This window comes from Anomaloglossus baeobatrachus, chromosome 5 (genome assembly GCF_048569485.1).
Source record: "Anomaloglossus baeobatrachus isolate aAnoBae1 chromosome 5, aAnoBae1.hap1, whole genome shotgun sequence".
In the NCBI taxonomy this organism is placed as follows: domain Eukaryota; kingdom Metazoa; phylum Chordata; class Amphibia; order Anura; family Aromobatidae; genus Anomaloglossus; species Anomaloglossus baeobatrachus.
Window position 1 is genome coordinate 372,772,280 of NC_134357.1, and position 14,202 is coordinate 372,786,481.

At 53.9% G+C, this 14,202-nt stretch overlaps 1 protein-coding gene across 2 annotated transcripts in view; it reads right to left on the bottom strand.

Annotated features, from left to right (window-relative positions):
* Window positions 1–13,730, bottom strand: part of MLX (MAX dimerization protein MLX) — a 72,102-nt gene extending 58,372 nt beyond the window's left edge. Inside the window, exons 1-3 of one of the 2 annotated variants that reach the window (XM_075347618.1) lie at window positions 13,609–13,730; window positions 4,029–4,065; window positions 2,723–2,806 (exon numbers count right to left, since the gene is read on the bottom strand). In XM_075347618.1, the coding sequence (XP_075203733.1) occupies window positions 2,723–2,806; window positions 4,029–4,065; window positions 13,609–13,656 (169 nt within the window). In that variant the 5' untranslated portion in view covers window positions 13,657–13,730. The other variant, XM_075347619.1, reaches the window with a different exon arrangement.
* Between the last annotated feature and the right edge of the window lie 472 nt (window positions 13,731–14,202).

The window sequence follows — 14,202 nt, forward strand, 5'->3', positions numbered from 1 at the left end:
CTGTGCTGGGGCTGCGGCTCTTGTGCTACCGCGGCTGTGCTGGGGCTGCGGCTCTTGTGCTACCGCGGCTGTGCTGGGGCTGCGGCTCTTGTGCTACCGCGGCTGTGCTGGGGCTGCGGCTCTTGTGCTACCGCGGCTGTGCTGGGGCTGCGGCTCTTGTGCTACCGCGGCTGTGCTGGGGCTGCGGCTCTTGTGCTACCGCGGCTGTGCTGGGGCTGCGGCTCTTGTGCTACCGCGGCTGTGCTGGGGCTGCGGCTCTTGTGCTACCGCGGCTGTGCTGGGGCTGCGGCTCTTGTGCTACCGCGGCTGTGCTGGGGCTGCGGCTCTTGTGCTACCGCGGCTGTGCTGGGGCTGCGGCTCTTGTGCTACCGCGGCTGTGCTGGGGCTGCGGCTCTTGTGCTACCGCGGCTGTGCTGGGGCTGCGGCTCTTGTGCTACCGCGGCTGTGCTGGGGCTGCGGCTCTTGTGCTACCGCGGCTGTGCTGGGGCTGCGGCTCTTGTGCTACCGCGGCTGTGCTGGGGCTGCGGCTCTTGTGCTACCGCGGCTGTGCTGGGGCTGCGGCTCTTGTGCTACCGCGGCTGTGCTGGGGCTGCGGCTCTTGTGCTACCGCGGCTGTGCTGGGGCTGCGGCTCTTGTGCTACCGCGGCTGTGCTGGGGCTGCGGCTCTTGTGCTACCGCGGCTGTGCTGGGGCTGCGGCTCTTGTGCTACCGCGGCTGTGCTGGGGCTGCGGCTCTTGTGCTACCGCGGCTGTGCTGGGGCTGCGGCTCTTGTGCTACCGCGGCTGTGCTGGGGCTGCGGCTCTTGTGCTACCGCGGCTGTGCTGGGGCTGCGGCTCTTGTGCTACCGCGGCTGTGCTGGGGCTGCGGCTCTTGTGCTACCGCGGCTGTGCTGGGGCTGCGGCTCTTGTGCTACCGCGGCTGTGCTGGGGCTGCGGCTCTTGTGCTACCGCGGCTGTGCTGGGGCTGCGGCTCTTGTGCTACCGCGGCTGTGCTGGGGCTGCGGCTCTTGTGCTACCGCGGCTGTGCTGGGGCTGCGGCTCTTGTGCTACCGCGGCTGTGCTGGGGCTGCGGCTCTTGTGCTACCGCGGCTGTGCTGGGGCTGCGGCTCTTGTGCTACCGCGGCTGTGCTGGGGCTGCGGCTCTTGTGCTACCGCGGCTGTGCTGGGGCTGCGGCTCTTGTGCTACCGCGGCTGTGCTGGGGCTGCGGCTCTTGTGCTACCGCGGCTGTGCTGGGGCTGCGGCTCTTGTGCTACCGCGGCTGTGCTGGGGCTGCGGCTCTTGTGCTACCGCGGCTGTGCTGGGGCTGCGGCTCTTGTGCTACCGCGGCTGTGCTGGGGCTGCGGCTCTTGTGCTACCGCGGCTGTGCTGGGGCTGCGGCTCTTGTGCTACCGCGGCTGTGCTGGGGCTGCGGCTCTTGTGCTACCGCGGCTGTGCTGGGGCTGCGGCTCTTGTGCTACCGCGGCTGTGCTGGGGCTGCGGCTCTTGTGCTACCGCGGCTGTGCTGGGGCTGCGGCTCTTGTGCTACCGCGGCTGTGCTGGGGCTGCGGCTCTTGTGCTACCGCGGCTGTGCTGGGGCTGCGGCTCTTGTGCTACCGCGGCTGTGCTGGGGCTGCGGCTCTTGTGCTACCGCGGCTGTGCTGGGGCTGCGGCTCTTGTGCTACCGCGGCTGTGCTGGGGCTGCGGCTCTTGTGCTACCGCGGCTGTGCTGGGGCTGCGGCTCTTGTGCTACCGCGGCTGTGCTGGGGCTGCGGCTCTTGTGCTACCGCGGCTGTGCTGGGGCTGCGGCTCCTGTGCTACCGCGGCTGTGCTGGGGCTGCGGCTCCTGTGCTACCGCGGCTGTGCTGGGGCTGCGGCTCCTGTGCTACCGCGGCTGTGCTGGGGCTGCGGCTCCTGTGCTACCGCGGCTGTGCTGGGGCTGCGGCTCCTGTGCTACCGCGGCTGTGCTGGGGCTGCGGCTCCTGTGCTACCGCGGCTGTGCTGGGGCTGCGGCTCCTGTGCTACCGCGGCTGTGCTGGGGCTGCGGCTCCTGTGCTACCGCGGCTGTGCTGGGGCTGCGGCTCTTGTGCTACCGCGGCTGTGCTGGGGCTGCGGCTCTTGTGCTACCGCGGCTGTGCTGGGGCTGCGGCTCTTGTGCTACCGCGGCTGTGCTGCGGGCAGTGAGGGCTTCAAATAATGGCGCCCGGAATTGGTGCATGTGCAGATGGTGCTCATGGTCGCCTCTGGCTCATTGAATCTCCCAGCAGTAGGCTTAAAGAAAATAGCACCTGAAGGTGGCGCATGCGCAGATGAGATCTTTGCTTGTCATTGAGCCGAGAGCTCAATCTGCTCGACTCCGGATGTTGTTCTTTTAAAATCCGCACCGCTGACAGTTTCTGGGACACCCGCCACACTGCCCCGCAGCATTGCCCTGCTCCACCATCGCCTCCTGTGACCCCGCTCCACCACTGCTGCCACCCCCTGGGTAAGACACTATCAGATTATAAGATGGACCTTAATTTTTTTTTTTCATCTTTTTTTCCCTCTAAATTTGGGGTGCGTCTTATAAACCGATAAATACGGTATGTAACAATTTTCAGAAGTGAAACACGCAATGGTTCGGACAGGAGGAACTCTTACCAAAATCCTAACCAAGCTTGTATTTATACAAAGAGCACAATCCTTTATTTTCTTCACAAATGTAAAAGTAAAAGAACAAGAAGAGGGAAATAAGACGTGAACTTACCAGTGTTTGGGACGGAGGACGCACTGGTGGAGCCGATGCTGTTCGCTCTGGACACTATGCTCCCTTTTCGTTCCATGATATGACCTGTAATAGGGGAACGATCAGCCTCAGTCCGAGCTCTTATCCCTTCACTGACCATTCAGACAGCTAACATGACAAATAGGAATTTGACTGCTGCACAACACAAAACCACAGGAGCATATTATGACATTAAATGATATTGCTGCAGTCATGATAACCGTTGCACTACTAGTCTTACCTTTGGTTTTAGCAAGGATTATTTATGATCTCACATGTAAGACGCAGTGCACACATGATTAAAGAAGTTTTCTGGGTCAAAAATATATTTTGGCAGTGCCTCTAACTTACTGCAGATTGCCGAATCCCGATAATGTGTAATATGCACACTGTCAGGATTACCCTATGTTGTCAGATCCAGCAGTCTTCATGTGACCACTCATGAGACTTAAATACTTGTGCCGGCTAGCTTCACATTGGCTTCTCTCAATAATAAAATATAGAAAAGCAGGTAAAATAGTTAGTTGGCACATGACCACCAGTATGCAAACTGATAATGTGTAATATGCACACTGTCAGGATTCGGCAATATGTAGTGAAATAGAGGCACTGCAGAAATATATGTTTGGCTCGTAAAACCTATAAGGGTATGTTCACACATGGCCGACTTGAAGAAATTTCAGTGAAAGTAAATCATTTATCTAAATTAGGTTGGAGAAATATAGATTTCTACAAACCACAGGTCACTGCATGGGACAGTCACAGGCACGTCTGGGTGTAAACCAGATTACGCCATAATATACCATTTCTGACTTTTTGGAATAAAGCATTTTTGAGCTGGTACTGTATGCTGCACATACCACCCAGAGTTCTGCCTAAAGGACTGTTCTAGCCTGGGTTGGATAGGGCCTCATGGATACATTTGTCATAATGGGCCCATAGCTATGAAAGCGTATTCCGATCCTATACTGCATGTACAACGCAATCCAAGGTGATCTGAGGTTGACACACAACTTGTCATGTCTTGGGTCTACAAGGAGGGATGTGGAGTCTTTATGGCTCTGTATATAAGATCATATTATGGCACACAGTGATACGTGACATCATGAGAATTGAGACAGAGGTGTAGTATAGCGGTGTAGTATGGGCCTTACATGCAGCTCTCAGGCCTACTCTTGAGGGACATTATGAGAAGCTGCTGCTGGTGACAAGGCCACTTCATACTGGGCCCCAATAAACAAGCATTGTAACTGAAGAACAAAAGAAAACATGGCGGACGAGTCTTTACCTGATTCCACAACATTATCATTGAAGGACGAGTCAGACTAAAACATCCCAAAAAAAGAAGAGAAAACCATATTACTACAAAACAGCTGCAATTTCTTCACACTGTATCATAATCAAGTGTAATGTGGGGATAAAGCTAAAATCCAGCTTCCCAGCGAGGCCCAGGTCACAATTTGTGACGCCGTCTTTATTAACCAACCAGAAGCCTGAACTGGAAATAGTCTGCAGAATCATGGCTTCCGTAGTGGCTAATGACACTACAATGCCTTAAAGCTCCAAACAGTGGACGAAAAGGGGTATTAAACTTTTAGAAGATTGGGCTCCTAATGTTACCTATCATGTAAAAATAGATGGCACTCATCCTTTCGTGGTTGAGAGCTCACAACACCGCTGCAGCCAATTACTGACCTCCGCAGCTGTCAATTTAGATGGCCTGAGCTGCCGAGCTCAGCGATTGGCTGCAGTGGTGTCATGAACTGTCAACTGGAGAAGTGAGCAGCGGTGGAGAGCTGGCCCGGGACAAGGGAGGGCGAGTACCATCTAATTTTCTTATTTTACATGACAGGCAACATTGGGTGTGCACTTTGCTAAAAAAAGAGAATTTTGTTTACTTACCGTAAATTCTTTTTCTTATAGTTCCGTCTTGGGAGACCCAGACAATGGGTGTTTAGCTTCTGCCGCCGGAGGACACACAAAGTACTACACCTAAAAGTGTAGCTCCTCCCTCTGAGCTTATACACCCCCTGGTGAGCCAGTCCCAGCCAGTTTAGTGCAAAAGCTGAAGGAGAATAGCCACCCACAAGTAGAACAGAGCAAGAGCCGGAACAACTGGAGACTCTGTCCACGACAACAGCCGGTGAAAACACGCGCAGCAAGAAATTGCCAACAGGCAACAGGGAGGGTGCTGGGTCTCCCAAGACGGAACTATAAGAAAAAGAATTTACGGTAAGTAAACAAAATTCTCTTTTTCTTTATCGTTCCTTTGGGAGACCCAGACCTTGGGACGTTCCAAAGCAGTCCCTGGGTGGGAAATAAAACAGAAAAACTAAGAAGTAGGCAGAACCTAACTTCACAAATGGGCGACCGCCGCCTGAAGGATGCGTCTGCCCAAGCTCACATCTACCGAAGCATGAGCATGCACTTGGTAGTGCTTCGAGAAGGTATGCAGGCTAGCCCAAGTGGCAGCCTGACAGACTTGTTGAGCCGTAGCCTGGTGCCTAAAAGCCCAAGAGACACCGACAGCTCTGGTCGAGTGTGCTTTGATCCCCGGCGGGGGAGGCGCCTGCGTACTCTGGTAGGCGTCCGAAATGGTCGACCTAATCCAACGGCTAAGGTCGGCTTAGAAGCAGGGAGGCCCTTGCGCCGACCTGTGGATAGCACAAAAAGAGGTGCACCGCCTAAGCGCAGCGGTGCGAGACACATTGATCCGGAGAGCACGCACCAGATCTAGAGTATGTAGAGCTTTTTCAAAGCGATGAACAGGGGCCGGACAGAAGGAAGGTAAAATGTCCTGGTTAAGGTGGAAGGGAGAGACCACCTTAGGAAGAAAGTCCGGAGTCGGACGGAGAACCACCTTGTCTTGATGAAAGACTAAAAAAGGTGACTCCGAGGAGAGCGCAGCCAAATCAGAGACTCTCCTGAGAGAAGTTATGGCAACCAGAAAGGCCACTTTCTGTGAAAGACGGTACAAAAGAAACCTCCCTAAGAGGCTCAAAGGGGGGTTTCTGCAAAACCGTGAGAACCAAGTTAAGGTCCCAGGGGTCCAAGGGCCGCCGGTAAGGCGGAATGATGTGAGACGCGCCCTGCATGAAGGTGCGGACCTGAGCCAGCCGAGCGAGACACCGCTGGAACAGAACTGACAGAGCCGAAACTTGACCCTTGAGAGAGTTGAGGGACAGTCCTAGCTGCAGACCGGACTGTAGAAAAGACAGAAGGGTCGGCAAGGAGAATGGCCAAGGAGGATGGCCGGTAGAGCGACACCAGGACAGGAAAATCTTCCAAGTCCTGTGATAGATCTTAGCGGAGGAAGACCTACGGGCCCAAGTCATAGTGGAGATGACTTCAGGGGGAATACCAGAAGCCGTCAAAATCCAGGACTCAAGAGCCACGCCGTCAATTTGAGGGCCGCAGAATTCGGGCGGAAAAACGGACCTTGCGAGAGTAGGTCCGGACGGTCCGGGAGATGCCACGGCATCTCTACGGACAGTAGGAGCAGGTCCGGATACCAAGCTCGCCTGGGCCAGTCCGGTGCAATGAGGATGACTCGACGACCCTCCATTCTGATCTTGCGCAGGAGTCTGGGCAAGAGAGCTAGAGGGGGAAACACGTAGGACAGACGAAACTGGGACCAATCCTGAACCAGAGCGTCCGCGGCGAAGGCCTGAGGATCGTGGGAGCGAACCACGTAAACAGGAACTTTGTTGTTGTGACGGGATGCCATTAGGTCCACATCCGGAGTGCCCCATTTGCGGCAGATCGACTGAAATACTGCCGGGTGCAGGGACCACTCGCCACCGTCCACGCTTTGACGTCTGAGATAATCTGCCTCCCAGTTGTCCACGCCTGGGATGTGGACTGCGGATATGGTGGACCTGGAGTCTTCCGCCCATTGAAGAATGCGTTGTACCTCCATCATTGCCAGGCGGCTGCGTGTCCCGCCTTGATGATTGATGTAGGCAACCGCTGTCGCGTTGTCTGACTGGACTCGAATGTGCCTGCCCGCCAGCATGTGGTGAAATGCTAGGAGAGCTAGAAGCACGGCTCTGGTTTCCAGCACATTGATTGAAAGGGCTGACTCGGACAGAGTCCAAGTGCCCTGTGCTCTGTGGTGGAGACATACCGCTCCCCAGCCAGATAGACTGACATCCGTGGTGAGAATCACCCAGGACGGGGCCAGGAAGGAGCGCCCTTGGGACAGGGAGAGGGGCCGAAGCCACCACTGAAAAGAGCTCCTGGTCCGTGGCGACAGAGCCACTAACTTGTGTAAGGAGGAAGGCCGCTTGTCCCAACAGCGGAGAATGTCCAGCTGCAGGGGGCGCAGATGGAACTGGGCAACGGGAACAGCCTCCATGGACGCCACCATATGACCCAGCACCTGCATCAGACGCCTGAGGGTATAACGGCGGGGCCTCAGGAGAGAGCGCACCGCCAACTGGAGTGACAGCTGTTTGTTTAAGGGCAACTTCACAAGTGCCGGCAAAGTCTCGAACTGCATCCCTAGGTACGTGAGACTCTGGGTCGGAGTCAGAGTGGATTTGGGAAGATTGACAAGCCACCCGAATTGGGCTAGAGTGGCGAGAGTGAGCGAGACACTCCGCTGACAGTCTGCGCTGGATGGAGCCTTGACTAGAAGGTCGTCCAGGTAAGGGAGCACTGCCAACCCCTGGAGGTGCAGAACCGCAATCACTGCTGCCATGACCTTGGTGAATACCCGAGGGGCCGTGGCTAACCCGAAGGGGAGAGCCACGAATTGGAAATGATCTTCTCCTATTGCAAAGCGTAGCCAACGCTGGTTTGAAACTGCAATTGGCACATGTAGATAGGCATCTCTGATGTCGATGGACGCCAGGAAATCCCCTTGGGTCATTGAGGCAATGACTGATTGCGTGCCGCACCTGAACATGCTTGTTGAGAAGCTTGAGATCCAGGATGGGCCGGAAGGTGCCGTCCTTTTTGGGAACTAGGAAGAGGTTTGAGTAAAAACCTCTGAACCGTTCCCGGGCGGGAACTGGTACAATTACTCCGTTGGCCTGCAAGGCTGCCACGGCCTGTGAGAAGGCGGCGGCCTTTGAGCAGGGGGGAGTTGAGAGAAAAAATCTGTTTGGCGGGTTGGAAGAGAATTCTATCCTGTAGCCGTGAGAGATGATATCTCTCACCCACTGATCGGAGACTTGTTGAAACCAAGCGTCGCCAAAGTGGGAGAGCCTGCCATCGACTAAGGACGTTGCTGGAGCGGGCAGAGTCACGAGGAGGCTGCCTTAGTGGCAGAACCTCCTGCGGTCTTCTGTGAACGCGCTTTTGGGCGCCAGTTGGATTTCTGGTCCTTAGCTGAGTTAGCAGACGAGGCGAAGGGCTTAGAGGACGACCAGTTGGAGGAACGAAACCTCGACTGATTCCTACCGTGGGCAGGTTTCCTGGTCTTTGTTTGTGGCATGGAAGTACTCTTCCCGCCAGTAGCTTCTTTAATAATTTCATCCAGCTGTTCACCGAACAGCCGGGAACCAGCAAAAGGTAGCCCAGCAAGGTACTTCTTTGAAGAAGCATCTGCCTTCCACTCTCGAAGCCACAAGATCCTGCGGATAACGAGGGAATTAGCCGAAGCCACTGCAGTGCGGTGAGAAGCCTCTAGCATGGCAGACATGGCATAAGATGAAAAAGCTGAAGCTTGAGAAGTTAAGGCAACCATCTCGGGCATAGATTCCCTGGTGAGGGAATGCATCTCCTCTAGAGAAGCAGAGATGGCTTTGAGAGCCCACACTGCTGCAAAAGTTGGGGAAAACGCGGCCCCCGCCGCTTCATACACGGATTTGGCCAGAAGGTCAATCTGACGGTCAGTGGCATCCCTAAGAGAAGTGGCATCAGCCACCGACACAACGGTCCGGGCTGAGAGCCTGTACACCGGAGGGTCTACCTTTGGGGAGTGAGCCCACTCCTTGACCACCTCAGGTGGAAAGGGAAAACGGTCATCAGAACCACGCTTTGGGAAGCGTCTGTCAGGACAGGCCCTGGGTTTGGTCACAGCGGACTGAAAACTGGAGTGATTAAAGAACACACTCTTTGCTCTCTTAGGCGAGGTAAACTGGTGCTTTTCTGCCAGAGAGGGATGCTCCTCTGATACTGGCGGATTGAGATCCAGTACAGAATTAATGGAAGCAATCAAGTCACTAAGTTCTGAGTCACCCTCGGAAAGATCAATGGGGCACATGGAGTTAGCCTCCGAGCCCCCTGCAAAGGCATCCTCCTCATCTTGCGAGTCAGCTCTTGAATCAGAACCGCGGGATGAGGAGGGAGGGGAAACCCTGCGGCGCCTCTTAGGAGGACGGGGTTTGTGCCCTGATGATGAATCCTCTGTGAGCTCCGGTGGACGGAGGTCAGATGATAGGGATCCTAAAGGACCCTTAGCAAGAGCATTAGAAGCACCCTGTAAAGGGGGCTGATGCATATTCATCAAAGTCCTGGACAGAAGTCCCATGGACTCAGCAAATGACTGGGAGATAGACCTAGAAAAGGACTCTACCCAGGCCGGGGGTTCAGCCACAGGTGCAGAAGCAGCCTGAGAGACCACTGGGGGTGAGACTCCAGGCTGTGGCACCTCCAAGTTAGAGCAGACATCACAATGTGGATAGGTGCTCGGTTCAGGCAGCAGGAGCTTACATGCAGCGCATACAGTATAAAGCTTTGGGGCCTTGCTCCTCGTGTGAGACATGCTGCTGGAGTGGGGACAGCCTCTACAAAGAAAATGAACCCCAGGGAGTATATACAGAGGTCCACAACCAGAGACCGGCTGTGGCTTACTAGACCGCTGGAAGCGGTGTTGTGTGCCCTCCAGATCCCGAAGCCCGGACCCCCAATGCACAGCACCTCAGCAGGGATGCAGAGTACAGGATGTATCAGCGCAGAGTGAACCCTGTCCAAGAAAATGGCCGCCGGAGCGAAGAGAGGGGGCATAACAGGTTGCGTCCCTGTAGGAGAGCGGGATCTGGAGGGCCATAGAGACCTGCAGGGGAGGAGTCACGCACAAGCAGTGGGAAGTGTCCCTCCCCTGTGCAGGACGGCCGCCGGGAGGAGCCGTGCCTGTCCCTCTGCATGAGTGACATGCGAGGGAAGGTAACAGAAACTAGGCCTCCGGCGAAGCCGGGGCCTAAATTTGAGCAGCGAGGCCGACACGCAGGCACCATCGGCGCGGTTCTCGGGCGAAAGCCAGAGAACCCGCCGGAAATGCCAAAAACAAATACAGCAAACACACTCTCCCCATACAATAAAGGACAGGGACCCCCAACATATGAACGTCTCAGGTACTTAGCTGCTGAGACGCAGGGCCAGGTCCCTGGGGATGAGTGCTCCGATCCAGGAGAGTCCTCAAGGGGCTGTGGACGGAAACCGGTCTCCTGCCAGGCATGGAGACCGCGCTGGCTCCCACTTCAATCCAGAGCCCAGGAGGGATGGTGAAGGAGCACGGCATGTAAGGCTCCAGCCTTGGAAATCAACCTTACAACACCACCGACACAGTGGGGTGAGAAGGGACATGCCGGCAGTCCAGACGTGGACCCGCATTTCTTCAATCTCTTTCCAAAAAGCAAAAAAATCATATGAGAATGCATGTGTGGATGTATGCCTCCTGAACACAAAGCAATAAACTGGCTGGGACTGGCTCACCAGGGGGTGTATAAGCTCAGAGGGAGGAGCTACACTTTTAAGTGTAGTACCTTGTGTGTCCTCCGGAGGCAGAAGCTAAACACCCAAGGTCTGGGTCTCCCAAAGGAACGATAAAGAAAAGTAAACTCATCTTTCATATAATTAGCTCAGCCGACTCTCTGGGGGCCTCTCCCCGGACAGATCATGTTGGGGGGAGATTAGGTTCTTTTGGATTCAGACACTTGATCCTTTTGTTCCCAGGTAGATATGTCGCATTGGGGATCTAGACGTGGCTGCTCAGCTGTCCTTATAGAATGAGCGAATGCTGTCAAGTTGAGTGTCCCTGTGTATGAACGGAGTCAGAAGAGAAAGCCATCGGCCAAACCAGAGGCTCCGGACAGCCATCGATCATCTGAGCACCTTACGGGTTAGTTCACATGTCCAGTAATCATCCGTTAGACCGGATCAAGCAGAGCTCCGTTGGCAAAAACGTTCTGTAGACCCAAATTTTGGTGTGTTTTTAAATATATATATATATATATATATATATATATATATATATATATGCTAACATATTACATGCATCAGGAACACTGTCCCCATTGGGGCTCATAATCTAAATTCATTTCCAGTATGTTTTTGGAGTGTGGGAGGAAACCGGAGTACCCTGAGGGAAACCCACGCAAACACGGGAAGAACATACAAACTCCTTGCAGATGGTGTCCTTGGTGGGATTCGAACCCAGGACCCCAGCGCTGCAAGACTGCAGTGCTAACCACTGAGCCACCGTGCCGCCCAGGTGGATCCATTTTTTTCACATTGGAATCTATGGAGAATGGATCTGTTAATCCATTAAAATGGATCTATTAACCGATTGCAACATTTAACCATCCATTTTTCTTTCATTTCTTGGTTATTGGATCACTTTGAAATGAATGATACATAACAATCCATTAACAGATGCATTTTCAATAGCCTCCTGTGTTTAAAAAAAAAAAAAAAAAAATGAAAAATGGATCCAGCTTAAATCAATTATTTAAAAATGGACAAGTTGTGAACTTTTTTACCATGCCAATGGATCTCTGCTCGATCCGTTCTAACGGATTACTGGACATGTGAACTTCACCTTAAATAGCTATTGGACAAGCGATGCTTCAATCAATCATTCGGCCGACAACCATCTCACCCATACACCGGAGCGCTCCTTCAGCCGAGAGAGAACAATACGATTAGCGGTCCAAAAATTGGACATACGCGATCGACATCTCCCCCAACCATCTGTAGGCCGCCGTCACCATACAGATTTGAGATTGGTGGGGTCAGCCTACATCAGTCTAATGTGTATGAGGGCTTTAAAGAGAATCTGTCAACAGGTTTTTGCTACCCCATGTGAGAAGAGTATAATGTAGAGACAGAGACACTGATTCCAGCAATGTGTCACTTACTGAGCTGTTTGCTGGCATTTTGATAAAATGAATGTTTTCTCTGCTGCAGATCTAGCAGTTATACAGAGCTCCCGAATATGCTGGACTACCTAGCAGCAGGACAAGTAGTCCTCTAATGCGGATTAAACAGTGATTTTATATTAAAACTGCACTAAACAGCCCAGTAAGTCACAGATCACTGGAATCAGGGTCTCTATCCCTACGTTACGGTGCTCTCAGATTAGTTGGCAAAAGCCTGATGACAGAATCCCTTTATTGGCATAAAAGTGCTGTTCTGCTGATATAATAGGTACATTCACTGTAGAAATCCGCAGCCGCTGCATATTCTTTAATCACCATGGGAAGTTTTGGTGCAATGAGCTGTTCCTGCATCAGGATGTGACTATGGGGCAGTAACGTGGGTAGGGTCTTCATCTTTGCATACTTGTTTGTATATGATCCTCCTGAATTGTAAAGCGCTACGGAATATGTTGGCGCTATAGAAATAAAGATTATTATTATTATTATTTGCCTCGGCCCGTCAACTGCTTCTGGTGTAAATATCTTCATATTGTGTAAAATTCCTCACCAGCCTTAGCCTTGGGCGGCACTTGCATAGATCAATGTGGTTTCAGGCTTTAGTGAAATGGTGCTGTTGTTGGCGCATGCACACAACCTCTCACCAGGCGTCCGGAGGGTTGAGCCGTGGCGGTGCATGCGGAGATGGAGATCACGGCTTAATAATGAGCTGATATCTCAATCTGTGCATATGCCAACAATGACGCCAGTTTACTGAAGCCAGCAACCAGATCCCAACCCAATACACAACCAGCTCATTGCACCAATACCTCTAATGGTGATTAAAGAATGACCAGGCTGCGGATTTCTAGAGTGAACGTACCCATTATCTCAGCAGAACAGCGCCGTTATGCCCATACCTTCAGTTTATCATGCCTGATCCTCATGACAGGTTCTCTTAGGGCTTCACAGATAAGGCCCTGTTCACATTGAGAGTACACAAGGCATCTAACGCTCGGGGCTCTTTTCAGGGGTGATTCAGAAGGGACCACCGACAGAGCTGTAGGGCACAGAGTTTAAATGGTACCATTTTACCCTGACTATGTCTATCTTTTCAGATGAGCACAAGAACAGCTTACCATGTTTTTGGAGGCGGCTCACCTCCCTTGAGAACAAGTGATCAGACATACCCGATTTCCTGTCTTCATACACATGGCAGGTCGGGCTGCCGTTAGTCTTATGTGTAGGTCTCCGTTCACATTAGTGTCACGGCTTTTCTTAACTATGATCAACACGTTTTCAAACAGATCCCAACAAATCCTAAAAGGATCCCCCTTATAATTTCTAATGGATTTGTGATATCATTGAATCTGCCTCAGCAGACAGCGCTATTCCTGCCGTCAGAAGGAATCAGAACACGTATATAGATGGCGGTCCACATAGAGGCCGGGCAGGCGGTGACCCCCTTTAGCCCAAAACACCTGGCTGCTAATGGATATGAGGAAATGCACTATAATTACAGGATCATGCCCAGATAGGAACTTTACACAGGTATAAGCAATGAGAAACACAACAAAGAAGCTCCCTGCATTGTATGGACCCTCAGCAATGCCAGGGACACTGCCAGCTGTGATGGGATGGGGACAGAGCGGACACACGACATGTAATGGGGTGTACACCCCACGGCTGCTCCGGTGTGGCCCGGGCCCTACCTTCCAGCCCCGTCCTCTCCTGGGGCCTCGCACCTCTAACCATCCCCGGCCTGGCCTACGCCGCCCTCCTTACTTTGCTCCAGGAGTCCTCGGGAGATGCTGTCCCTGCTGCTTCCGACATCCTGGCCCGGCACAGACTACATAACAAGGCCTCAGCCGCGGCGTGCCCGGGAGCGCCCTCTGCTGGAGAAGACAGACCGGCCGGGGGAGCGCCCTCTGCTGGAAAAGACAGGCAGGCCGGGGGAGCGCCCTCTGCTGGAAAAGACAGGCGGGAAGGGGGAGCGCCCTCTGCTGGAAAAGACAGGCAGGCCGGGGGAGCGCCCTCTGCTGGAAAAGACAGGCGGGAAGGGGGAGCGCCCTCTGCTGGAGAAGACAGACAGGCCGGGGGAGCGCCCTCTGCTGGAGAAGACAGACAGGCCGGGGGAGCGCCCTCTGCTGGAGAAGACAGGCAGGCCGGGGGAGCGCCCTCTGCTGGAAAAGACAGGCGGGAAGGGGGAGCGCCCTCTGCTGGAGAAGACAGGCAGGCCGGGGGAGCGCCCTCTGCTGGAAAAGACAGGCGGGAAGGGGGAGCGCCCTCTGCTGGAGAAGACAGGCAGGCCGGGGGAGCGCCCTCTGCTGGAAAAGACAGGCGGGAAGGGGGAGCGCCCTCTGCTGGAGAAGACAGGCA